General features: G+C 37.5%; 1 protein-coding gene across 2 annotated transcripts in view; it reads right to left on the reverse strand.

Moving 5' to 3' along the window:
• KHDRBS3 (KH RNA binding domain containing, signal transduction associated 3) overlaps positions 1–27,208 on the reverse strand; it is a 90,708-nt gene that overhangs the window by 30,577 nt on the left and 32,923 nt on the right. For both annotated transcript variants that reach the window (XR_013773615.1, XM_079300675.1), the window contains exons 3-6: positions 23,206–23,322; positions 20,996–21,142; positions 14,684–14,823; positions 4,257–4,449 (exon numbers count right to left, since the gene is read on the reverse strand). Coding sequence is in view for 1 of the 2 variants with exons in the window: in XM_079300675.1 (XP_079156801.1) it covers positions 4,257–4,449; positions 14,684–14,823; positions 20,996–21,142; positions 23,206–23,322 (597 nt within the window). In the remaining variant the exon portion in view is untranslated. The remainder of the gene's footprint in view (positions 1–4,256; positions 4,450–14,683; positions 14,824–20,995; positions 21,143–23,205; positions 23,323–27,208) is intronic.

Raw genomic sequence — 27,208 nt, forward strand, 5'->3', positions numbered from 1 at the left:
ATGAAAACAGCATCAAATAAAAATCTACTCTTTAAAGAGCTTCAGTCCCACTGCTGTGTTGCTAATTTGGAAAAAAGCCTCAGAGGTTGGAAGCTGCTAAGGAGACGACAGCAGGACGAGGCCAAGAGCAGCAAATGTTACGAGACAGAAACTGAGACTGAGCAGTTCTGTTCTAACCTATGTTTGACTCAACATATGCTAAGGAATTGACCTTACACTGTTACTAACTTCCTGCTTATTGGAAAATTGTGGAAAAGCTTAAAATTTTCAGCTGGTAGTTAAATACGGTTTCTATTTCTTATCTTAGTGGAATAAGTTGTCAGCTTAAAAATCCATGAAAATATTTTTATCTATTACACAGTATAGTTCAATGAGTAGAGAAAAATTCACATTTAATTAAGAGAAAAATGTTCCTGAAACCATCTGTAAGTGCTTCAACAAATATAGCATCCACCTAGTATGGTTTCCCTCTTCCAGTTATTACTAAAATAATGTAATGGCCATGCTGCACACGTCACAACATGTTTTCTCCTGACCTGAGCAGTTGAGGAAAGAAAAAGGAGAATCCTGTTAGTCTTCAGAGCAAGTTTATCACAGCAATCAGAGCAGTGAGGTCAGGACAGCAATTATAAAGGTGGCTGGCTGTAGAGGCTGGAATTTTTCCTATCTGAGCTGATGCTGCAGCTGTAAAACAGTCAGTCTTGAGAGAAAATGATAAGGAACTGTCATTTAGTGGCTTCCAGAGCTTCATCATGGTACTAACAGTGTGGTGGGGTCTCAGGAGAAATGAGTCCTGTGGCTGAGACTCATATATGAGTAAGACTGGCAACAGTGGAGTTAGAAAACTACTTATTCTGAACTGGAAAGGTGTGCAAATATTGCTGTCAGTCCAGTGTGCTGTGTGACTCCTGCAGAGAAAGCCAAAGCATCCAAAGGCCACCAATACAAAGACCCCAGAAGACAGAGGCAGATCACTCTGAGTAGTGTTCTGTTATGGGCAAGGTTCTGGAACACTTCCCTGTGGGCTCTAAACACAGGACAGCAATGTTCCCACAGTTTTCTTGATCTTGAGCCCACATTAAATGCATCTCAAATTAACAACTTTTTGCCTGAGATATTTTTCCGATGTGAAATACTGCCTCCAGAAGTAACCCTTCCAATTTTTCAGAATGAAACAGGCATTCCCCTTCCCATTTTGATGATAACTTAAAAAAAAGAAAAACAGCTATTTAATCAAGGAAGAGGAAGGAGAGATATCAGGATAAGCAGGAGGCAGAATTGAGTTAGCCACAGATGTTAAAAATTCATTGGTTCCAGGGACTACATATAGTTAGCAACGGGAGTGAAGGAAAAGGGAAGCTATTTGAAATTCATTGTCTGTAACAAGGTAGATTTAACAGCACTCAACAGAGGAAATGGGCAAGGACTTGACATACTGAAAGCCCTAAATCACTTTTGAGATATTCACAGTTGCAGGAGTGAGTGGTTCAAAGCTTCCATCCACACACAGTTTGCTTCCTCCTGGACTTGTAGAGTTTCTCATTAGTTTCATGAGTACAAAGCAAAGGCATTTTAGCCTAAGGGAATGAAAAGATTCATGAATCTTCAGGACTTTCCAATCCTAAATGGAAAGTCTTCTTGTGGTGGGTTGACTCTGACTGGACACCAGGTGCCCAAGAAGGGCTGCTCTTCACTCTGCTCCTCAGGTGGATGGAAAGAGAAACCACAGCAAAAGCCTCATGACTCAAGAGCAGAGAGAGATCACTCACCAGTTACTGTCACAGGCAAAACAGACCCAGCTGGGGGATATTAGCTCATTACCAATGAAATCAGAGTAGGATGATGAGAAATAAAAAAACTCAATTTAAAACTCAATGCCTTCCTCTGCATCCTTCCTTTCTTTCTCAGTCTCAACTTCACTCCAAAATTCTCTACTTGTTCCCTCACAGCAATGCAGGGGGGTGGGAATGGGGGCTTAAGTGAGTTCACCACACCTTGTTTCTTCTCATTCTTCCCCAGGGACAGGACACTTCCCACTCTTCACCTGTCCAGCATCAGATCCTTCCCACAGAGACAGTCCAACACCAATTTCTCCAGTGTGAGCCCTTTCCTTGGGCTGCAGTTCTTCATGAACTGTTCTGCTGAAGGCCCCTTCCATGGGGTGAAGTCCTTTAGGAACAGACTGCTCCAGACTGGGGTTTTTTTCCCTCTCTTTCTTACATACATATCACACATGTATTTCTATATCACGTATCACAGAGGCAGTACCATCACTGCTGCTGAGCTCTGGTTTGGCCAGCAGCAGGACCACCTTGGAGCTGACTGGCACTGGCTCTGCTGGACATGGGGGAAGATTCCAGAAGCATCTCACAGAAGCCATCCTTGCACCTCTCTGCTACCACAACCTGGCCACAAAAACCCAATACACTTCTAAAGGTTTCTCTGTAACCTCTCTGGATATCTCAGTCTCCAAAGCTTTGATGGTGCTTAAAATAGCTTATGGTACACCCCAGTCCTTCTGATGTTCTCATTCTACAGACATTTCTCAATCAACAAGACCTTATTCTGCTGAGGCTGGCAAACTAATGCCTTAGTATAAGATATAACTGAACAGGAATTAGTAAAGAAGGTGCAGAAATACTACTAATGACTCCTACCGTGCTCCCTTGACCTGTAAAAAATATAGTTAAGGCACTTAGATAATGTACTGCAAATGGACAGGTTAAAAATACCAATAATCCAATTTAACACTGAACATATGTTCATGCAGCTAAATGTTCTTCCAAAGAAAAAAACAGACCACCTAAGATTTCTTTATCAACTATAGCTTTAAGTATTATATCTACCTATATATCCATTTATCTCTAACCCAGCTTTTTTTGGAAGATAAGTGATCCAGTTCTAAAGAAAATTCTTTTTATAAGTTATTTAGCACAGCACTATTTTTCTGTACAGTGCTATTTTCTAATTATTCTCCCAGAAGTGAAGCATACTTCAGAATACTGATGCAAACAGCTGTTACTTCCACACCACTTCTACAGACACGTGCTATAAATAGCAAATTATATATAAATATGAAGTTTCTCAAAGAGGTTTATATTATACATCTCTCTATGTGTTCTAGAATGTATGTCCTGGAAACAGACTCTTCAATGAAGACTGATTCTTTTGAAAGCATTGTGAGAGAACCACGCATCTGCAGTACCCACTTTGACTAGTCAAGTATAGCCAGGGGAAATTTAGGCATGTAGTTAAAGTCTTCTTCCTCAAAATTAATGAACTACGTTAACTTCTTCTGAATTATTCAGTTATATGCACATTTCCATTAACAACACTAAACTTCTTCTGTAATAAAGCTACAAGTGTTGTATAGAAAACTTGGTTTCTGCCAAAAGGAAGAAGCCTGGTATTTGATTTAGATGGCTTTGGTGGGGATCTCTGGAGGAAGAGAGGTGAAGGTAGGTGAAGGAAAGGTTTAGAGAAGAGCAAAAAATATCTAAATAGCAGCAGCATTTTCAGGAACTCAGAATCTCCTTTTCTGCTAGTCTAAACAACAAAGTCCAGACACACTTGGCTGTAAAGAGGGCACACTAAAACCTTTAGTATATATAAAGCATTAAAAGCATTGTCCTTGAAGGTATTCTTTTTCTATAAGACTAAATTCATTTTTATCACTATAGTTTTGATTTAACGATCTTTTTTCTCTATCTTACTACTCTCTAAGATCAATTTAAATTTTTGTTAACAATTCACAACCGCATAGTTTTGTCATATACAACATAAAAAGTATTTTGATATGATTCTAATGTTTAATACAATAAAATCAAGATGAATATGTACGGCTTATTGAGATACACTGTGCATTGTTAAAATTTTAGGATTAGCTCTGAAGCTTTCATAAAAATATTTTACATGTCTAATCATTAAACAACTATATGACCACAAAGATAGGCTTGGAAAGGAATATTAGAATATTATTCTGTTTTAGTTGAGAATTGAAAGTCTACAAAGTGATTTTTCAGATTTTTTGGAAAGCAGCAACCATTTAAGAGGTACATAACTATTTTGCGAAATGCACCGTAAATGTCTTTATGGTGGTGTATACATATCAACAGGTTTTTTAAAAATGAAACAGTTCAAGTCTGAAATGGAGAAGAGAGATGACCCCATTTGTCAGAGATGTTGGGTGCAGACGTTAATTAGGTGCTGATGACAGATGCACAGCAGGACACACACACAGCCCCAGCCCCACTTACATACTCCCCGTAGGTGTCCTGGGCGGGGGGCGGCGGCAGGGGCCGGTACCCTGCCGGGGGAGGAACTCCTCGTGCTCGGGGCGCCAGGAGCCCCCGGCTCCGGCTCACTGGTCCTCTGCTGGGAGGGACTCCCCGGGGAGCTGGTGCCCCTCTGGGCACTCCTGCTGGTGGTGGAGGCACTCCTCCACGGCCCCTGCGAACACAGGATCACTCACCATTAAACACATACCTGCGCCTCCCTCCCCCCCACTTCATGACAGGTTTGCTTTGCTACAGCCAGAAAAAGTCTAGAAGAGATTTCGAGTTTGTCATTTCTCTGCAGGCTTAAATCCGACTATGTGTTATGCAAAAAATGCTGGAAGATACAAACTAGACATGGGATTCAGTGATGAGCCTTGCACTGACTTGAGTCACTCACACACGCAGACACACCCAAAACAATCTGCTGGAATCAGTCAGTTTCACTGGAATTTGACTTCTAGTATGTGAAATCACAAGCACAGAACAACAGCTTCATTTGAAGGTGTCAGGATATATCATACTTAAACCCTGCACAGTTGCCACTCCCTTCTGATCCCATGAAAGCTTCTGAACACAACCCCAAAATCACACTGGGTATAAGATACTGAGTGGGTCACAAGAAATACATTTTCTTCTGCTTCTGAAGAGATTTCCATCTGTTTCAGGAAACACCATACCTAGTAAAACGTGCAGGGTGGCAGTATATTTGGTCTAAAAATTCTGAAAGGATGATAAGCACTGACTTGCATTCCATTATTTTGGACATGTAACATATGGATAAAAAAATGAGACTTCAGTTGAACCAGTTTTCAAAATCATTGGATCCATTTAGAAGTGGCTTTTCCTCCTGCCTCTCTGCAGTAAAGGGAGAGACTTAGAGGTACAATTTATGAGAAGTTTGCATAACTTACTCTTTTAAACAGACTAAAATATTGTTAATATACATCATCTTTTTAAGGACATCATTTCAACCCATGAACTATAACAGAATCTGAATGACTGCTGCTGGCAAATAGAATTGTTCCAAAGAAGTCAGACCCTTATCATACACTCTAACAGATACATAGAAGGAAACAAGGCACAAGCTCTACCCTATCTTTCTACCTACCAAGTCATTATCTAATTAATCTCAAGAACAGTAATTGTGTAGAAATGTCCTGATTTCAGTAGAAATTTCTAACTTGCACAGTATTATAAGGATCCAGATTTGGCCTTATAATTCCTTATCCCCTTTCATACAAGTTGTGTAATTTCACATCAATAAGCGAATCAGAAAACAAGGCAATAGTTCCACCACAAATAATTATTATTTCAAAAACTGCATCACTGAATGAGGAATGCAAAAAAAAATGTAAAGATACAACCAGGATAGATTTTATTAATTTTAATTACTGATCAAAACATAGTCATGAAGTATTTCAAATGAGCCTGGAGAGTAAGTGATTTAAAACTGTGCTTGTTACTTGGTTTTGGCTAATCTGTAGAATGCCTCCTCAGGACAGGGTACCAGTTGCTTATTTGACTTCACAGTAGTGGGGGGAAGGGTTGAGCAGTGAAGTTCCCAGACACAGGCTGCTGAAGTAATATAAAGAGATAGCAAATGTGATATTTTCCAAGAGAAGCCAGAGAAAGGGAAATCAACCTAGAGGAGTAGACTATAGTCAATAAAAAAAGAAAAAGGTCAGTAAAAAGATTCAAGAATCACTAGGCATAACCATGACAGCATCCTTCAGGCAAGATGCAAGTGAAAGCAGGAAATGGGATATGCTGAAAAACAGAAGAATATTTAAGGGAAGATAAAAGGTAGATTTTCAAGCTAGTATTGGTTTATTTTTAATTTAATTAGAAAGCCAGATCCATGTGACTTTTCTGCATTAAAAAAAAAAAACAAACAGTTTGTATGATGGGAATGGTGATGGGTGGGAAATAATATTTCTCTTATATAAAGAGATTACTTATGATCTTAACTATTCATAACTTTATTCATTCCTCCTAGTGGATCTCTTAGTCTGAGATGTATAGTTCTCATGGTGACTGCACCATGCTGGAGGAGACTGGAAAAGCACCAGGACAGAAAACCCAGTGACAGGAGAGTTCAATCAGCACCACACAGACTTGAGTTGTATCAGGTTCTGAGGCTAAAAGGAAATTTTAGAAACTGTAAATTGTTATGTCTTTTAACTTGTATAAAAGTTTTTATATTGTAAATTGTATATGTGTTTAACTTAAGAATTGTTATTTCTAAAGAAGGTATAGTGGAACTTAAAAAGCTTGATGGACATTTACAGTGAACAGACTCAAAATATTGAGATACCAATTGAACAGGAACCTTTGCACACCCTTGCAAAAACAAGGACTGTTCAGCTTTGCTTAATTTGAAAAGGGTATATACCCAAATTATGTTCAGAAGTTTTTAAAAGAGTAAAATGTACATATGTGATATGGGGAGACAGCAATTCTGTGGGAATTCAGAGGAAACACACAAAATCAAACTATCAAAAAAGAAAAAGCTTGAGAAAGGGCAATAGGAGCTCACTGAGGCTAGAACAGGTTTTAAAAGAGGCATCACTTGAAAGGCTGAACCCAACTCTAACCTCAGAGAAAGAATCCTAATAAAACAAAATACTCAGAACACCAGGTCCAAGATAACTGAAGTTCTTCAATTGTCCCAGAATCAGGAAATCTCCCAGAGTGAGCCTCAATCATCAGTACAGATAAATCAGTATATATATGAATGTCTGCATGCACATGCACATTAAGATTGTGCTAAACAACCAAGAATAACTTAAGTTTCTCATGGTAGAGCTGTTCTGAGAGTAATCCACTGGATAGAGCTGCCAATGCTTTACAGACAAATTATGGAACAAAAGGGACAAATTAAAGTGCATGTACTATTTTTCTATAAACTGCAACAGAGGTTCAGATGCCTACTGTAATAGGTAGCTGAATCCCAGCCTGAATGTTTTAGAAAAGAAAATAGCTTAAAAAAATGTAACTTAGAGGACGGGACACTTGGGAGTTAATACACAGACACATAAATTTATGTATCCTTTGCACAAACTAATAGGTTCTGCACTATGACTGTCTATAGAACATCTAGAATTAAGATTGGCCCAGACATCAGAACACTAAAAACAGAATTTTAGAAAACATTAGAGTACACACAACTTTGCTACTCAACTGTGTGTATTCACAAACATTTCCTAAATCAGCTTCTTTCCTAATTAAAAAAAACCAAAAAGCAAAAAAACGAAAACCAAACCAAACCAAAACAAAACAAAAAAACAATAAATAAACACCCAAAAAAACCCCAAATATAAAATAACTCAAAGTGCATCAGAAGCTATGTCAAAGATGATAAGCAGTCTAGAACTGTTCACACATCAGGGACAATTAAGTCAATTAAGGCTCTTCATACTACAAATGACAACTGAGGCTCATCTGATGGATCCAACAGAAACATCAGAGGAATGGAGAAGGCTGAGAGGTGCCCTCAGCACAATCTGCACCTTCCTCAAGGGAAGCAGTGGAACAGAAGGTGCTAGGCTCCTCTCTGCTGACCAAACACAGGACCAAACAGAACTGAACAAAGCTGATTTTGAACTTACATTCTTTCCAGGACTTTTCATCTCCTAATAAACTATTTTTGAGGGATATCCATCTGTTTCTGAAGCCTCTGAAGAAACAGCACAGAGGATCTGTTCTCTACCCTTTCCCTATAATTATCTCACCTATAAATTAAAGAATCTTTGTGCAACTGCTAAAAATTATTTTATCCCAGATCTGTTTTATCACATCCTGAGATACCTTACCATTAAATCAAACTTCTCACAGCTCCTAGACCACTTCCACTGCTTGCTTCTTTGCACAAGGACATCCTTATGATGCAGGCCAAATTTCAGGTGCCACCAACTCTCCTTGTCTTTGCTACCAAACTGATGATTAGTTTTATTTTCTTTATAAAACCTTTGTAACAAGTTACACACCATCAAAGGTGGTTTTTCAGCCCACTGTCAGCCTTGACTACCAGTCATATTCTAAAATACAAGAAAGGTATTTTTTTGTCTCTATTTTCCTTCATTTCTACCATGATGTCATCTCTGTCCCTGTCAGAAATATTTTGAATGTCCTCAATAAAACCCCTTAGGAGTAAGAACTCATAAAAACTTCTTAAAGTGCTGAGTCCATATATCCAGGCTGATGGCATACACAAATAAGAACTGAACCTCCCACAGACATGTCTCTGAAATTTTTGAGTACTTTGATTGTGCAAATACTTTGGAACAGGGTTAAAGTGTCTTATTTTCAGGAAATGTGAAATAAAAAGGTCCTTGCCAATAACCCCTTGGAGTAAAACACTGGAATACACAAGTACTGGAGCATCATAGGGAACACTAGCAATTGATTTTTTTTTTTTTTTTTTTTTGCTATGCTTAAAAAAAAAAACAAACTGTAAGGACCTATTAACTATCACACACACTAGTATTTAATTATTGGCAGTAAACACACTCAGCAAACCCTATCACCTAGCCAGGTGCTATTATTGTAAAGCCAAAAAGGCTTTAGCAACAAAATGCTTGTGTATGCACTTGAATCCATTGTGCTTTGCTCTCAAATAAACATTTTATTACCAGATTATAACTGCTTCGAGAAAATTTGAAATATTTGTTTCATCTTTATAATCACTTTGGGTTTGATTTTCCTGAATTTATTGATCTGGTAGTGGTGAGTCCAGTGAATAAATTAATCCTTCTCCATCAAACACGCAAGTGATTTAGATTGTTTATTTTCTGAATAACTTTGCTCCCAAAGTTGAGTAATTATCTTGTAGGCTCTGCATTAAAAAAAGCTTTTATATCTGGGTACCATGGACTAGACTAAGTAAAGCAAATCCCAGTAACTCATTTAATATATTTTGTTTCACTACAAAATGGGAGGAAGAATCTAATTTAACTCACATACCACATCATCCCTTGAAGACACTTTCATGAAAGCTGTTTTTGTTGGAATCTAACTCTCTTCTCATAACATTATTTCATTACTTATACTTCCAATTCAATATATGAGGAAAAAGAAAATGCAAAATGAAGCACAATTTCTATAAAACTATAAACAGACTAGAGAAAGGGAGAAAAAGCCTCTAACCAAAGTGGCAAAAGGTGCTAAGGTGATTTGTAAACACTGTGGATTAATGAGAGAAGATGGTTTATGTCAAAACACATGCAAATGCAAAGTCTACCTTACTGTGTCTACTTACAGTATAACAGTACAACTGAAGTATTGAATTTTGTGATTACCATCTCATTGTTTGAATCCTGAATTTACTGTACCTAAAAACATTCTCAAGAAAATCTAATACCAAAATCCAATACCACTTAGAACTATGCTACACAATGTTTGACTCAAAACATTAAAGAACATTGAGAAGGAGTTCACAAGCATTAATCTAATAATTGATTCCCACTGAAATAGTATTTTGCCAGCTTATACAACTTAGATACTTCCTCTTTGGTCTTTGTTAGCAATAATATTTGATATTTCTACTTTCTAGTAGTCCCACAGTGTTTCTAAGATTTATTTACAGCAAACCAAGTTACTCCCCTTTACACACTAGCAGGCACAGCATCTCACACTCATCTCCAGCAGCCCTCAGCAACAGCCACTTAAATAATTTTGTTTAGCACTTTCTCCACTCTACAACCACAATGATTTTTATTTTAAGTTTAGCCAGTCACTGGATGGCTGAGTTAGTAAAATTATTCTGATCATGTAAACACAACTACAGTCAGTTCACAGTTTTCCTTCACTTTCAGTGAAAAAAAAAAAAAAAGTAACAGTTTATGGTATGAAGATGCTTTCCACTATCTCCACCCAGAAATATGAAATGGAAGAATAGCTTTAACATAAAAATACCCACAAAATTTATGACTGGTTCTCAAACACTGTATTATTTAATGAGGAAACACTTGAAATTATTTAATTTTAGCATTTATAGTTGTCTATATTTGCAGGGATTTACACTGTTCAATAAACAGATCTAACAAATTTGGTTACCAGATGTTGATATATTATATTCATTTGAGCACAGCCAGCTATATTCAATGTTCCTCAAACAGTAAATATTTTTGGTTTTTATTATACATCTGAAAATAACAGACCTGTTACTTCAGTGTTGGCATTTTAAAATACTAAAACTTATATCCAGATACAACTCAGAACTCTAATTCCTGACTTTTTTCCCAAAAAGAATTAAGAGAACCATCATTGAGTTAACACTCTAACACAAGTCTTATTTCATATGTATATTTTAAAACAGTAATACATATGCTCATGTTTCAGTTTTGTGGAAAATGGGAGATCACAAAACTAAAACAAAACACAGTGAACATTAATAATATCTGCCTTTGGCCCAGATCCTGAACTGGTTTTGTCCAGTATTCATTTTGTGCTACAGAATCTTCTGCACTTCTCTCCCTACATGCTCTCAAGAAAAGGTTATTCTTCAAAAAAATAAAGCAGTTCATTCCAGACATGGCAGGAAAGCAGCTGGAAGCTGTGAACACACTGCAGCAGCAATCCACATCAGCTCATTTTGCTTCTAACATATAAGACAGCAAGTTCTAACACACAACTTCTGTAGCAGTTTTATTTTTCCCCAGTGACAGACATTCAACCATTAGGACCCTAGCCATGCATAAACTGAAATATGAAGAATAAATGGTAAAGTAAAAAAAAAACAAAAACAAAAAAACTCCACACCCTCTTGAAAGATAAACCAGATATCTTCCATTTCTTTAAAGAGAATTTTCAAATACAATCTCTCTTAATCTGGCATGTGAACTCAGCCAGCTCTACATTATTGTGGCTTTTCAACAACTAAGTAGAGCTGCTTATAAGAAAAAGAGTAGTTTCATCAGGGTCTGTACTGACAGGATGAGGGACAACAGCTTTCAGTTGAAGAGGGCAGGCTGAGATTGGACAAAAGGAAGAAATTCATGATGAGGATGGTGAGACAACACTGGAACAGGCTGCCCAGGGAAGCTGAAGATGCCCCATCCCTGGATGTGTTCAAGGCCAGGGTGGGACATGGAGCAGCCTGGTCTGGGGGAAGGTGTCCTGTGCATAGAAGGAGGTAAAATGAGATGATCTTTAAGGGTCCCTTCCAACCCAAACCATTCTGTGATTCTAGCACTGATTTCTAGCCATAAATGACACAAAATGCTTCCCCCATCATATCACCCCAAGGTATCAAGGACCTTTTAGCCTAAATTCTTAGACTTATTATCATCTGATAGAATTTCACTTTTCTAAAACATCTCAGTTGGAGTCACGATTGAGTGATCCTTGAATTTTATTTTTATCCTTAAAATAGTGTAAAGCTTTAGAGAGAAATGCTGCTTTAGTTGCAAAACCTCCTTAGAGATGTACATTAACATGTATAGCCACAGAAAGGTTTGGGTTTGAAAGGACCTTAAAAATCATCAAATTCTGTTGCTGTGGGCAGGGACGCCTTCCACTAGAACTTTAACATGTATCTTAAGTCTTTAAGTCTTTAGTTAATCAGAAATCAAAATTCACATTTTGGTTGCTATCATTTATAATGCACTGATTCAGGATGGGAATACAAGTGCACTAAAGAAACACTCATTCCTAGAGTTACATTTTCTAGTTTCCCACCTTAACAGCATCCCATTAAACACCATGGATCCTTCTAAGCTTGCAATGAATAAATTAAAAAGCAATGAATTAATAAATTAATTAATAAATTAAAAAGCAACTGGCATGATCATTTTATACAGTTGGCTCCAGAAAAGAATTTAAGATCATAACAAAAACAAAGGAATAAAAACCAGACTTTCACCACTTTTCCCTTCTTGTTGTAGAGAAGAGGGGTTATGTCAAAATAGTTTAAGTGCTCAGCATGAACACTACAGAAAATAGAAGTGCTATGATTACATCTGAAGGTCATCTTTAATGGTAATAGGGACAAAAACTTGGGGCAAGGTGGGGGAAAAAAATAGCTATAGGAAGCAGCTGTATCCTCATAGATCAGTGATGAGAAAACAACATTCCTGAATGTAAAGCTCACAACACACACTGAGCTCTTCCAGAACAAATTCCATCCAGTCACCCACAAAACCTTACTTGGCTCTAGAGTAATAAAAATTTGGTCAAAAAAATAAGGAACAATTCAGAAAAAAGAATATAGAGTTGCCAAACAACAACCATTAAGAAATACTTACCACACACAGGAACATCTGCACATAAGCTAGAATTTTGTATGCAAATACAAATGTACTGTTTTTTACAAAATGAAATTTTGTTATGGAGCTAAGAATTGATTTGACAAGATGCATTATATCCAGTTCTCACATGTCTGATAAGGAGCAAAAAAAGCAAAAATTAGTACTTTTTTTGTAACTGTAACTATTCAGGAGTAATAAAGGTTTCAAAAGTGGGAACTTAAACACACTCAACAGGATGTTTCATGTATCCAGGCTGGTATCATAAAACCATTCTGCAGATTACAAAGAAAGGTTAGGATCAAGGTTTAGAACTTCCTTTTGCAAGTCTTCTGAGGCTTTGCTTCAACTTCTCCTGGATATCTCAGGGATGCTGCCTATTGAAACTTTTTTATCCAACACTGAGACAAAGCCTGAAAAGCTTTGCTTCAACAATAGTATTATTCATTGACATCCATTTCTGCTAAAAAAGAATCAGAGCATTATAACTGAGTGTGAGATCTTCAGCTCAATGGCTGTACAATCTCAGCAGCAACAGAATTGAACTTTGTTTAAGGAATATGGTAACAGAGCTCTTCAATTTGAGAGAAAAGTGTCTTGGAGTTTAAGGCAAGCCTTGAGGTAAGGACAAGTCAGACACCCTCTCACTTTGCTTTAGAATATATATGTGAAAAATGCTGATGAAAAAAACACAACCTTTTACTGCCATCTCCAAAACAAACACTAATAACATTTAAATTTACCCTGAAAACACTTCAGTAGTTGTAGACCAATTATGCAGGATTGGGTAAGCTGTGTAACAGTGTATCTCTTGCATAAAATGCAGATTTGAAAAAAATACTTTACCAAAATCCAGAGGACAGAGCTAGTGATGTTAGAAATGTAGTACTCTAAGAAACTATTTACATATGCACATGTTAGGTACAAACAGTGTAAATTAATTATCAAGCTTTGATGATAGGACAATAGCTTCTGTATCCCACAAATATTAGCTGAAGGACATGGAAAATTAAATAAACTTGAAATAGTACTGCAAACGTATCTGCATTGAGCATTTGTAGCAGAATCTTTTTTTTTTTTTTTTTTACACAGTATTACAAAATACAAAAATTTTATGATTGAGATTTTTTTTTTCCTCCAAGGACACGACCCACAATAAGAATAATTTCTTTAAATTAAGATTTACTCTGCATTTCATTTGAATCATTATCAGGATACATGCAACTAAGCAGATCTATATAAATGGAATATTTCTTAGTGCTGCTTCTTCTAACATGCTTTACCATCTGAGGCAAAATGCTTAATGGTATTATTCAGAAATTAGTTTATGAGAAATGCATTGAAACAAGAAATTAGTTTACAACTTGCATTCAGAAATGCAAGTTTCAAGTTGCATTAACAAGAAATGTACACAAAACAGGAGATTACCAAAGTTAACAGTCACACTTAGGTGCTGCAGCCACAGTCTCTGTACTCTGTAACATAAACAGTTATGAACTTTATTTAGGTTTTGTTTTCACACTTCAGAACTTGAAGGAGTTGAAACTGTCACCTCAGTACTGCAATGAAGATGGGGGATGCTAGAGTAAAAATAAAACATCTCCTGTGACAAAAACAGCAAAAGCAGTAGATTCTGCCTACTCCCAAATCAAACAAAAGCCACTTTTCACAAAGTAAGTGCCACTCAGACAAGAGAATCCAAATTCTACCTCCAGAGCACTTCTGTATCATTTCATCATGACCATAAAAACTTAGTAGTACCATCAAAAAAGAAAAGTATATTGTATAAGTTGCTTGATACTTGCTACTGCCTGATATTCTCATCAATCGAGGTAAGACATTTACTGCTGTGAACTCCACAGGGCCCAGACACAGACTGCACCTAAGGAGCAGCTCAAGGCTAGAAATCAAGCTGCTCACAGTAGCACTGAACATCTCCTGTGCTGTGCACTGCTTCTTTACAAAGGCAGCATGCAAATTCCACAAGACCATTTTTAATTCAGTCCAAATGAACTAAACTTTCATCAATAAATGGAGTTTTTTTCCCTGGCCTTTTGCTCTTCTTTTGGGAATCTTTCATGTGTTTTACTGTTGTACTTGAGGACAAAGTGTGTTTTAAAGGAGAAGCTGGAAATACATACATTCAAATGGAATCCCACATACCTGGACAAAGCAGCAACAGGTACTCCTCTGGCTCGAATTGATGCTTTTCCACGGACAACTGGAACTTCTGCACTTTCTGAGCCACCATTTAAATATGTTAATTCTTGAAGCTGTGCCTGTCTGATTTCATCATTGTAGTCCTAAAACAAGGGGGAGGCAGAGTGAGAAAAATAATTAAATTGTTTAGCCACCACTCCAATCAAGCACTGCTCCTGAAAGTTTTCTCTTAAAAAGTTGAACATTCCACTGAAAAAGTTTAATATGCATATTAAGATAGGAATAATATTCAGTCCAAGCATTATAAGACAATTCTTCTTAATAACTGACATTTTTGCTTGGGGAGGTTTTTCTTTCCCTTTGCATATATTTTTATGTAGCTTTACCAATTAAAATGGCAATGTTAAAATACTGCAGAGATAGGAGGGAACCAGGAAAAAAAAACAGGAAAAAAAAAAATCAATATCCCACATTCTGAACTGAGATTCAGTTTGTAGTTTCAGCTGTAGAATGACTGTGTAAAAAGCAGGAAAAAGAGCAGAGAAAGAGTAAAAAAAAAAAGAGTAGAGAATAAATACACTGTTGAGAACAGCACATGAAATTGAAGGAATAGATTAGGAATCCACACTTTTAAAGTCAGGAGTTATCAAATAAACACAGGAATTCATTCAATACACACATGCACTGTTATTTAATAAGAGCTCAAAAAATTGAATTCCATAATATGCAATGGTGAAAATGCCAAGGACACATGGCTTATTTCTGTCTGCACAAATCCTCTACTCTCAAGGTCTAGCAAAAAGAAAGCTCAGGCTTTTACACATGAAATTAATATGGTACTTCTCAAGCACAGTTTTCAGGGACCTTGTGTCAACCTTTGAAACAAACAGAGCATACAGGAATAAAAACAGACCCAGCACAGAACTCTTGGGATATAAGTATTTTTCTATCATTTCTCCTCCACTTAAAGTGAGCCAAGCAGAATGCAGCCATAAAGGTGAATTAAAGATAACTAACTATTCTACCCAAGGTGCATCTGTACTGAGTATCAAAATATTAATAGATACTCCCATAGGAACAAAGGGATATTTCTGATACAACTGCTCTTCTGCAAATCCTCCCATTTCAAGAAAGAAGGTTTGTTCTAACACCACCCACTTCACAATTCAATGACAAAACAAAGAATCTGCATCTCACTGCAAATCTGAGTTTATTACATTTATTCACTAGACAGGGACCAAATGATTGCCAGGCAGTCTTACAGACTTGGAAATATAGCCGTGCATTGAAAGGAGATTAAAACTTCCCTGAATTCAAATCTCTCAATTATCCTTGGAATATTCTGCTTCTCCTAGACTTCTATAAATGGAAATAAAAAAGTTGTCCTTTATATGCCATTCCTGAAGAAAGTTACTGGTGTTAAAAGAAGAAGCACCATAACATCATTTTGTCCAAACTGTCTTAAATAGTTTCTGCAGTTTAACTCCCATCTGCCCACCTGAGACCATCCCCTATTTTGCAGCAGAAACCAAACAGCAAATATGAAAAAGGTCTAGAAGACTGAAATAACTCTTTCAAATGGCATAATTGAAGCTTTTGAGAAACAGATTCCATTATGAAATGGCCAGGACCCAATATGTAACCAATCCATCACAGGGAGTAGACTACAAACAGGAAACTGAACACGATTCTGGCCAGCTGCTGTACAGAAACCCACTTTGTATGTTTTTATTTGTTGCTGGATCAGAACTGGCTACAAATGCAAAATTCTATGTCCTGTATAGAATAAAACTTCAATCTTGACACAAAATGCCAAGAAACTGTACCAACAACATACAATATCAAAATTCTGACAGCCTGTATCAGATGCTCTTTATAATTTCTTCAAAAAATATCTTTTTTAGAACTCAGCCCCTGGAAAAATACTTTTGATCATTTTATACTCAATTAATTTAATTCCTTAGCAAAGATGTGCTCGGATTGCCCCTGTGTGTGTTGGGTCCCTTTTCTTTTCTCCCTGATGCTTTCTCATTTTCCTGCAGCACATTACCAGACACAGCAGCAGCCTTAGGTCACAGAGAAGGGCTCCACTGTGCACAGCACAGAACAGAAAACATGGCCCTTATCACACACACCAGAGGCAGCAGGAGGATGCAAGTGAAGGGGCAGCACAAGGCAGCCACGATAAGCTGCAGTGTTAATCCATTAGACTCTGAAATGGATTCCTCAATTAAAAGTAGCAGATGGTCAATTTATGAATGCTCACTGCTGGAAGCAGCACACTTCAAGTCAAATTAAGCAGACAATAATCTTTTTCTCACCTAGAAGATGGACATGGAAATGCTTTAGACTCATCCCTTCTCTGAATAGCTTAGGCAGTGGCAACACTTGAATTTCAGTCAAATGCTGCTGCTGAATTTCAACTAAACAGGTGTACTCTCATTTTATGAATAAATTGCCTACTCTGACTATCTACAGTCTTATCCAGTCATGGAGGGTGCATTTACATCAAGATCCATGCAAGAGATTTTCATCCCAAAAGTCCCCATTACTTACATGATCTAACTAAATCCTCTTTAAAATTTTATCTATGATTTTTACCCAGCCAGATCAACACATTGGCAGTGGCTCTTCTTGGGATCACTCTAGCTTAAGATCTTATTTCAATTCACCACTGAAACTACTAGCAAAGCTATTTATTTATATCATGTTAGGAGAGATCCCTACAAAACCCTTTGCAGCTTGGCAAAGCACTCAAGTAGATCTTTATCCTGACAAGTGAGAAATCAATAATTACCAGGTTTCCAGCCATCTTTCTACACCTTGCAGTTACTTGCCAGCTTACTTAAGGAAAAGTCTGTGAGAGCTTCCAAATGCCACCAAGCTTTTCAAAATGCCATTAAAAGCTATTTCATCACATCTCACAAACCAAATATGCAGACAGTAGGACAGGCTACAGGAAAAGGTTGTGAATTCTGCTCACATTGTCATATAACTGGTACAGATTGTTCTCTCAAAGACATTTCTATACTTTGCTTTAAGGACAAGGAAAACAAGAAACTGGTAACCAATAGCAAAGGGTAATTAGTGTTGCATCTGTCAGAAGACAAATGACTGCCACTGCTCAAAAATGACACAAAATAGACTAAGTTCTAATGGCCAAAACTGCCATAACCAAAGAATCACAGAACAGTTTGGGGTGGAAAAGGCCTTAAAGACCATTTTGTTCTGACTCTCCTGCCATGGGCAGGGACACCTTCCACTAGACCAGGCTGCTCAGGGCCCCATCCAGCCCTTGAGACCCTGCTCTAATACAACACCAGGGGCAGGTGAGGTTGGAAGTACCTGGCTTTTTGACCTGACAGAAGTAATTCTGAGATAACCAGTAACAAGCACAATACCCACCAGTCTAATACTCAAAAGTGCTGACCAAAGAGACTGGCCAGAATAAAGGGACTGGCTAATTTAAAGGAAGACAAAAGAATATACTTAAAGTCAGAAGCTGCAATTCTAACTGCAGAAGAAATGTAAGACTCAAGGAACCATAAGCACAGTCAAAAATACCCTCAAAACCAGCTTTTATGTTTTGAGTTATGCCAATAGTTTAAATGAAATTACACCAGTGCAAGCTTCAATGCAAGGATACTTTTCCAGAGAGGCTAAGGTGCTTTTGCTATGGTCAGCTACCACAAGGATATTCTGTATTCTGCATTCTAGCACCAAATGTGATGTTATATTCAGCACTGATCTGAAAGATGAACAATAAACATAATTCATAAATCTGATCTAGCATCTAAAACTGTAGGAAGTCATAATGACTCTACATTGTAAGGAGAATGCAAATTATGATCATAATCATATATACTCATAGCAGCACATCTTTCCTGAAATAAAACAGCTAATTTCTTAAGAAAGTAACAACAGACCCTGGAGAAAAAAAAACAACAAACAAACAAAAAAAAAACCCCAAAACAAACAAAAAACCACACCAAAAGAAGTTACATTTGGCAGCAGTGAACCAAACAGTAGTTCTAGAGAAGAAAATCTGCTCCTTATTCCTTCAGTGGCTGCTGCAAGGGGGGGCACGTGAAAGAGATTAAGGCATTTAGAGCAATTCTGATAAGCTTACATTTGAAAAGCCAAAGGGAAATTAAGACAGTGTTGGCTTGATCCCACAGTTCAGGAAAGATTATGTAGCATCAGTTCAGCTTAGTATAATAAAGATGCAATGATCAAAAATAAAGATGGAAAAGTGTATAAACACCAGTCAATGGAATTGCTCATTATCAGTCTGTAATTCTACTGGCTTAACACACTAATGACCAGGTTTTGATAAGCTTACTTCATTTATGGCAACATTAGGGAAATCAAGCTCAAAGAAGAAAAATAAGAACTCTGGTGGAGGGGGCATGGGGATCAGACATATCCTTCCTTCCAGCACGTGCAAGAAGTATTTATCAAACTGAACATACTTCTATCCAAAAAAAGGCAGCTGTTTTCTGTCTAGAATACCCAAGAATTTAATTCTCCCTTATCTCTCCACACCATTAAATCATGAATCATGTAAACAGAGTAGCCTTCAACATTATGACAGCCCAGCCTCCCTACAAATATTCTGTTGAGTATCCCCTGTCTGATCAGTTATGTTGGTTGAACAGCAGGATGCTCATTCACCTCTTCTCATATGCATCAAGAAAAAAGCAATTTGGAACCTGCAGACAAATGTACAGTGTGATGCTTGATTTTTTATAAAATGACAACATAATGCCCAGAACATCTTTGTTTTTAACTATCCTAAAGTACATCTACATTGGGGTTATTTCACATCAGGATATATTCCTACTGAACCTCCTGACAGCTGTTATTTATCATGCTTTGGTTCATACCACGGTGTAGTATTGGGGCACATGACCTCATGTCATCCAGACAAAAACTGGCTCAGAAGGAACACTCAAGAAGCACACAGCTCCAGACACCTGGAGAAGACTTAGTTTCATAAAATACCTTGAGTTGGAAGGGACCAACAGGGATTATTTGAGTCAAAATCCTGGCCCTGCCCAGGACACCCCCAGAATCCCACCATGTGCCTGACAGTAATGTCCATTTCTTGTATTCTGTCAGGCTTGGTGCTGTGACCATTTCATTGGGGAGCCTGTTCCAGTGCCTACCCACTCTCAGGGTGGTTTCACAGGTGTGGACTAGGTTTGGTACAAGCTATAACTACCAAAATGCATACAGAAGCACTGTTAAGTCATCAGCACCAACTGCTGTACAAGAGGCATCCCCAGCTGGCTCCACTCAGACATTTACAAGCTGCAGATACATGCCTCAGGACACTTCCCTAACCAGGGCCCCACACTTCCCAGATGACACAAATAAACACAAACACTTGGGTAACATTTTCAGCAGTAAAAATAAACAGAAGTCATGCACCTTAAGAATCTATTCCTTTGATCACCAATAAAGACTGAAGAAATGCTCACTCAAGAACTAAAACAGTTGAGAACTTCACACACAACCATCACCTCAAGTGCTCCAGAGCTTCCTAAGAAAGGCTGGATTTTTTCAAGCAGTTTAATATTACAGAGAAGTAAAGTTGGTTCTTACATGAGGAGCAGATGAAGTTATCTTCTAATAGAAGACATTAGAAACCTATTACCTAGATATATCCCAAACCTGGAGGACATAATTGTGCTAGAAACCAGATGCAGTTTTATATATCCATACAATGGAAGCTGAAGTACACACCAGAAAACAAGTATAGCTCATGTATCACTAATATTGTGATAAAAATAAAGATACAAGATAAACCTGTATTGATTCTTAGCACTCAATACTAAACCAGGATTACAGGTGAGAGAAATACTACAGCTTCAAATGTATTAATTCTTAAACAGAACTGATGCTCCATGCATCAAGAAAAGACACACATTTCACAGACTTTTACAATTATTTATAGTCTGTGATACTTTGCATATGACTAGTCAAGCAAGAACAAGTTTTCTTTTTACTGTATGTCAGGTCATGAGATTTGTGTGAACACTTGCAGATTCACCCAGAAACTGTCTGTATCAAAATGCAAAGTATTTGACAATCATAATTTCTTCTACAAAGGAAATTAAACTACATGACCTGACCAATATTGTGCACTGGTCAGAATCATAGAACAGTTTGGGCTGGAAGGGACCTTAAACATCATTCAGCTCCAACCTCCTGCAATGGGCAGGGACACCTTCACTAGACCAGCTTACTTAGTTTTAGAGATGAGATTTCTCACTCAAGAGTACCAGAATTCTCATTTAACAAAATACTAACAGGGATGAGGAACTTCTTGATTTCTTCCAAGGCATGTCCCATTCTGGCATATGCTTCTGCAGGTGGAGCAAATACTTCAATCAAAACATGCAGGTCATCATTTAGGTGGAAATACTTCGCCTCTCCACTTTTTCTCAACTCTTCCTCCTAGGAGACATGAAAAATATTGGTTTTACACATTCTTGTTTGAAACATTGTAATACAAGCATTGAAGGAATTTGCAAACACTCTTCACTCACATTCAGATGTCTGCAACTAAAAAAAGTAACAATGAAGTAAGAGCCAACTGCTTGTGCTCACATACAGAAACTACCATAGCACAAGGAGGAATGCCCCAAGAGTTTTCCCAGGTGCACCAGTTTCATGAAGAACACACTCTTTCCTTCAAACTCTACAGAAACAGGTTTGATCTAATATTCAACAAGAAAAAGCTTCTTTTTACCAATATTATTTCTATTTCAGTATTACTATGCTGCTCTCAGTATTACTATGTTATTCTCACTGAAGTTTTTATCCAATGAGTGCATCCTTCACATTTGGACATAAAGCTAACAGCATATGAGATGAGAGAACATTAGCAAAAAGAGTTCACTACCTATTTCAGAAGCAAGCTTATTTCTTTCATCTTCTATCACCCAACCCACTTCATTGATTGCAAAGTTGAGTTCAATGGAGTGAAGCAGAGCTCAGTTCTCAAATAGTGACATTCACATGCAAAATATTCACAGACCTAAAGGGCAGCACTTGCTTTTCTCAGGTTGCCCCTCGCCTGCGTGTATTTGACAGGTCCAAGGGATGAAACCAGCACTGGAAATAATTTCATTGCTTTACCAGATAATGTTACATCAAATAACTAGCAGTTCTGCTGTCTAAAAAACTGACACTCCCCTGCAGATTCTTGTATTTGGCAAGCACCAGGTAAGCACTTCACTCTTTAGATTACTAAAATTATAAGTTGCAATGATAGCTGAAATCTGCTCCCCTGCACACCCCTAATTACAGTTGAGGTTTATATGTGACAACCCATTCTGCTTTTCATGAATAACATTCTTATCAACATGATCTGTGTTTTACTATGAAGATGCTAAAAAAAATAAAAAAAAATCAGTCTGGATTGCTGTCAGAGCACCCAGAGCAAGAATATTGTGAGGCCACTCAGCAGCATTAGACTCCACCTGCAAAATCATTATTTTGTCAACAAAAATAAGAGATCTTAAAAATAGAAAGCAACCGAATATAAACGTCACAGCACAAATATTTAGTTTTAATAGGAACTGCTTATCAGGGAAATACTTTAGGCACAGTTACTCAAAACATATGAGCCACTAGCACTGGAAGCTGAGTTCCCCATATACTGCACCATGCATTCCCTGTCCTTTTCTACTAAAGAGGAAAAAAGTCACTGTGCAGTTGATTTGTGCAAAAAACAGAGTGCTAACAACTTCCTTTCTGTGTTTATCAATCAAGTTGGCTGATAACAGCAATAAGAAACAGAGAAGTCACAATTTTTTGTGTAGGACCTGGTAAAAAAGCATTTAAATCACCACCTTTAACAAAACATACAGAATTTAAATGCAGCTGTTTTTAAGATCATTCCCATAATCAAACTTTTAAAGTGACTCTGTGTTTTTGTTTTTTTTGTAAGTTCACTTTAATTATTGCATTTTATTTCAGTTTTGCAACTATGGTAACTATGACTTGGCAATGCTTCCATTACTTTCTCCATTACTTGCAAGGCCAGAATTGGACTTTGATGATCCATGCAAGTACCTTCTAACTCAGGATATTCTGGGATTCTAAGAAAACACTACACACTAAAACTCTTACAACAGTACACAAATTAAAATTAACTCACTCACTCACTGGATACATCTCACAACCTTGAGAACACATTAAGCATTTCAGGGTTTTTTTTTCATTTCCCATTAAGAACAACACAAAAGCCACAACTTGTTCCCATTCCAGTATCCTTCTCTGACAAATTTAGCTCCCATAAAATTCTCTGTCTTCCATTATTTGACATCTATTGGCTTGGTTTGCCCACTGCATGTGGAATCTTGGCTTGGCTGGCCAAAGAGAGACATTAACCAATAATCAATATAAGGATCTCCTATGCTTTTTATTTGTTCCAATTTTCATTACAAGGTTAGTTCTCCTGCTCAGAAATTTAAGGTAAGTAACAAAACTCCACTGATATACTCAGGCCTTACCTTTGTTTTGTCCCTCATAGAACCTTTTCCCAAAATAGACATTTTTGTCAGCGTTTCTTCCTGTAAACGCTTTAGAGAATTACCACGTGGACCCAAAAGTTTTCCCACAAAGTTGAACTGTAAGAAAACAAAGCCAAAACAAGAAACCACATTAACCTCATTGGATCTTTAATTGTAAATTAATAAGCAATGAGCAATGAGTAAATTAAAAGGGAAATTTTGCTGAAACAACTTTTGTTATAGGTGCAAATGATTAAATAAATTTAAAAACATTAAGTACAGTCCTATAGCACAATTAATAGAATGCCAGTGGCTGCAGCAGCATATTAGTATCTGAACTCAAGGATAACTTGATGTCCACTACAAGCTGCCAGATCCAGAGGAGCCTGTTAACAAAGCCTTCCTGCTCCAGCTGACAGCAGGCATCATGCCCAAAGCTTCTGTCCTTCTCAGAGACTCCAGCCAGCCCAACATCTGCTGGAAAAGTGGCAAGGTGAGCTGCAGGCAACCCTGGAGACTCCTGGAATGCATGTGGGATAACTTCCTGACCCAGATAATAGACAGACCTACCAGAGAGGAGATGTTACTGGATCTGTTGGTCACCAAATGAGCTCACAGCAGCAATCATCCACTGGGTATGGATCATCTAAGGAGTAAAACTGGGCTCATGAGCTTCAGGAAAACAAACTTCCAGCTCTTTGGGGAGCTAGTCAGTGGGATCTCCTGAGAGACTGCCATCAGGGATAAGGGAGTGGAAGAGAACTGGCAGATCTTTAAGGAAGTCTTATATTGAACACAAGAGCTAGTGATTCCAAGCAGGCAAGAGACCAGCATGGCTGAGTAGGGACAGGCTGGCCAAACTAAAAAGCAAGAAACAAATGCACAGACAGTGGAAGTTAAGACAGGTGATCTGGGAAGAATACAGAGATGAAGTGCTGTTGTGCAGAGCTGGGCTGAGGAAGGCCCAAGCACAGCTGAAACTAAATTTGGCAAAGGACAAAGAGTAACAGAGTCCAGTGTCCCAACCAGAAAAGGAAGGTTAAAGAAGGCGTTACCCCCCATTCCCACCAATAAACCATGATGGAAAACTGGTTGCTAGAGATAAGAAGGTTGAGGTACTCAACAACTGAACACAAATGACACAATCATAAAAGATTTAAAAGACAGTCTTAGAAATAAAATATAGTGATGCTGAACAGCAAACAGGCTGAAGCTTTGTGGCCTCAAATTTATGAAACAGTTCATAAGTTCTTTGTTTGTCCTTCTATGAAGAGCCAAGATGAGCTGCACTGATCTCCCTGTTTACCTGGAGTCATTTGAAAGCACCTAACAATGTGGCAATGGCAGTCCCAAATCTCTTGTTGTTACACTGGAAGTGCTGATAGAACAAAGGCCCAGCTGCACTCACCCTACAATGGAGAAAGTCTACAGCTCCAGTTCATTTCTTTCAGCTTTAGACAAAAAGGAAAGCATGCATTTAAAGTCAACTAAACAGGAAAATAAAAATTTATTTCCCTTACTAGATGCAAATTCAATTCCCAATGTAGATCTGACATAATACTATTGAGAAAATGGCTTATGGATTACTATCATCCACAGAGCCTATTAAATTTAGGGCCTTGTATTAACCAGTCTTTCCTAAAATTCTTAGGGAAATTCTTTAATTTTGTTTTTATTAGAGTTGTCCATTTTTTTCATATAGGTCCTAAGATACAGTCAAAAAAATATATTAATCAGAAAGATTGAACAGATACAGGTAGAAATTTCCCTTGGTGAGAATATTCAGGACTCAGGGCCACTGATGGGGTCCTGTGCAATTTAATTTGCAACCATTATTTCAACAGAAGGTTGAACATCTGAAAGCACAGATGTTCTCTAGAGATTCCTTTTAACTTGGACTTCTGATTTTATTGTTTCTGAAGGTATAACTAAGGAAAGCAAACAAATTGAAATAATTTGTAATAAGTTTGAATTTTGAGAAGTCAATTACTCCTTACCAAGAATTTCCTTCAAGAAAACTCATAGTTAAGCTCAAAGTAAAGCTTTCATGTAGTGGAACACCCCCCTCCCCCTGGGTTTTTTAAGCATACTTAAGATTATTTATGTCTACTTATAATAGCTTTTTAAGCTACTGGGAACAAAAATAAACCCTCTTTACTGCAGCTATATTCTTTTAGTTAAAACCAAGTAGTTCAATGCTGTGTAAATCTAAAACTTGACCTACCAAACTTTAATACCTTCATAAGATTTCACCTTTTAAAAGCCATGAAATCTCTAGTGCCAAAGTCAGACATTACAGAAGCTATACCAGGACTGCACAGATGACATGTTCCAGACATATTTAATGAACATGAAAATGCATTGTGTCCTGGGATCCACTGAACTATTCTTTCCTGTGCACTGAGGCTCCAAATATTTGATTTGACAAGTCTGAAGCATAAGAAACTTGTGTTGCAAGTCTGAAATTCTGCTGATTTGAAAACACACTACCTCTAAGTGTAGCAGAAAAGCACAAATAAAGGTTAGTAAACTATGGCTTACAAAGCAGTCATAGAGCATTTTTGCTCCCACATAACAAAACTAAAAGGCTTTGCAACATTTCAGTTCATTATTCCATATCTAAAACCCATTTAGGATATTGAAGGAATCCTTTCAGTAGAAAACACATTATTTACTTTGAACAGGTACTGCATTTTGTTAAAACTATTGGTCTATCTGCCTTTTACATTAAATTGGAAACATTCGATCAAAGGTTTATTTTGAAATATTTCATAGATACAGAAACACTCATGGTATTAGTCACTAAGTTACTGTTACTACTTATATACTGCTTTCAATCAAATAGTGGATTGATAAAGATACAAATCCAGTAGACAGTAAAAAAAAATTTACTTACAAAATTAGCAAAATGTGTTTATCTGCTGGTGTTACAGAAGCAAGTAAGCTCTTACGTGAGATTGGTCACATACAAATTGCATGGGTGTTCCCATGTTCCACATTTAGGGTATATTTGCCCCAAGAGCACAAGAATAAAGAACAAATTCAGGTTTATTATTGAACTCAAGATTATAACAAGCTTATAACAGTTTATAAACTGTTCTGAATTAGATGCACTGGATAGTAACAAACAGACATTTGAGCAGCTCTGCTGAGTCAGCCCAGCCACATTCACTATTGCTGGATCAGAATCAGACATGCCAGACTCCCCTCTTTAACTGACCCTCTCAACACAGCATAATCACCTCCAAACTGCAAATATCATGCTGCAAATATCAAAAATAACCCTCACCTTCACCAGCTTCAGCTTAACACTCTATCAAAGCAGTCACACTGTGTTCCAGTGCAAGCTAATGAAGTTCCCAGTTCTACATGACAGGTGACCTCTTAAGAGTCAACCATAAATGTCACTCTACACTGGATCACCTTTGTCAAACCAGGAATTGTCTCTGCACTAAGACAGTTTCTAATGCATTATGTAAGTACCAGGAAACTATGGAGAATGGCATACAAAAGAGGAGATAGTCCCCAGCTCAGATTTGCTTCTAGACCAGCTCTGAAGGATTTGGCAAAATGGAATCTCAAGCACAATTACAGGCATCTTTGCAAAAACAATATCAAGACTCAGATTAACAGACCTGGGAGGAAACAATTAGATAAAATAGGAAAAATTAGTACCTCAGCTACTCTAACCAAATAATACTCTGCTATTGATAAATGGTACCCTCTGAACAAAATATCATCTGATAATGCATTAGTTTGAGCAAAAGGATGCAAGATATGAGAGGTGTTCTTATTCCTAAAATCTGTGATCACAGAAAGCTCATCCTTGTGTACCTCTGGTTTACCTTGTGGGTAAAGATACATCATGCAGTGCAACATCCTTCCTCAAATTCCTGGGATACAGGATTTTCTCCTGAATATGGTGGCCATTAGCTACCAAATACTGGTTAATTGTACTGGAAGAATGTATCCATTTCCCTTTTACACTTTATCCTAAAGTCAA

This window comes from Erithacus rubecula (genome assembly GCF_903797595.1).
Source record: "Erithacus rubecula genome assembly, chromosome: 3".
NCBI lineage: Eukaryota > Metazoa > Chordata > Aves > Passeriformes > Muscicapidae > Erithacus > Erithacus rubecula.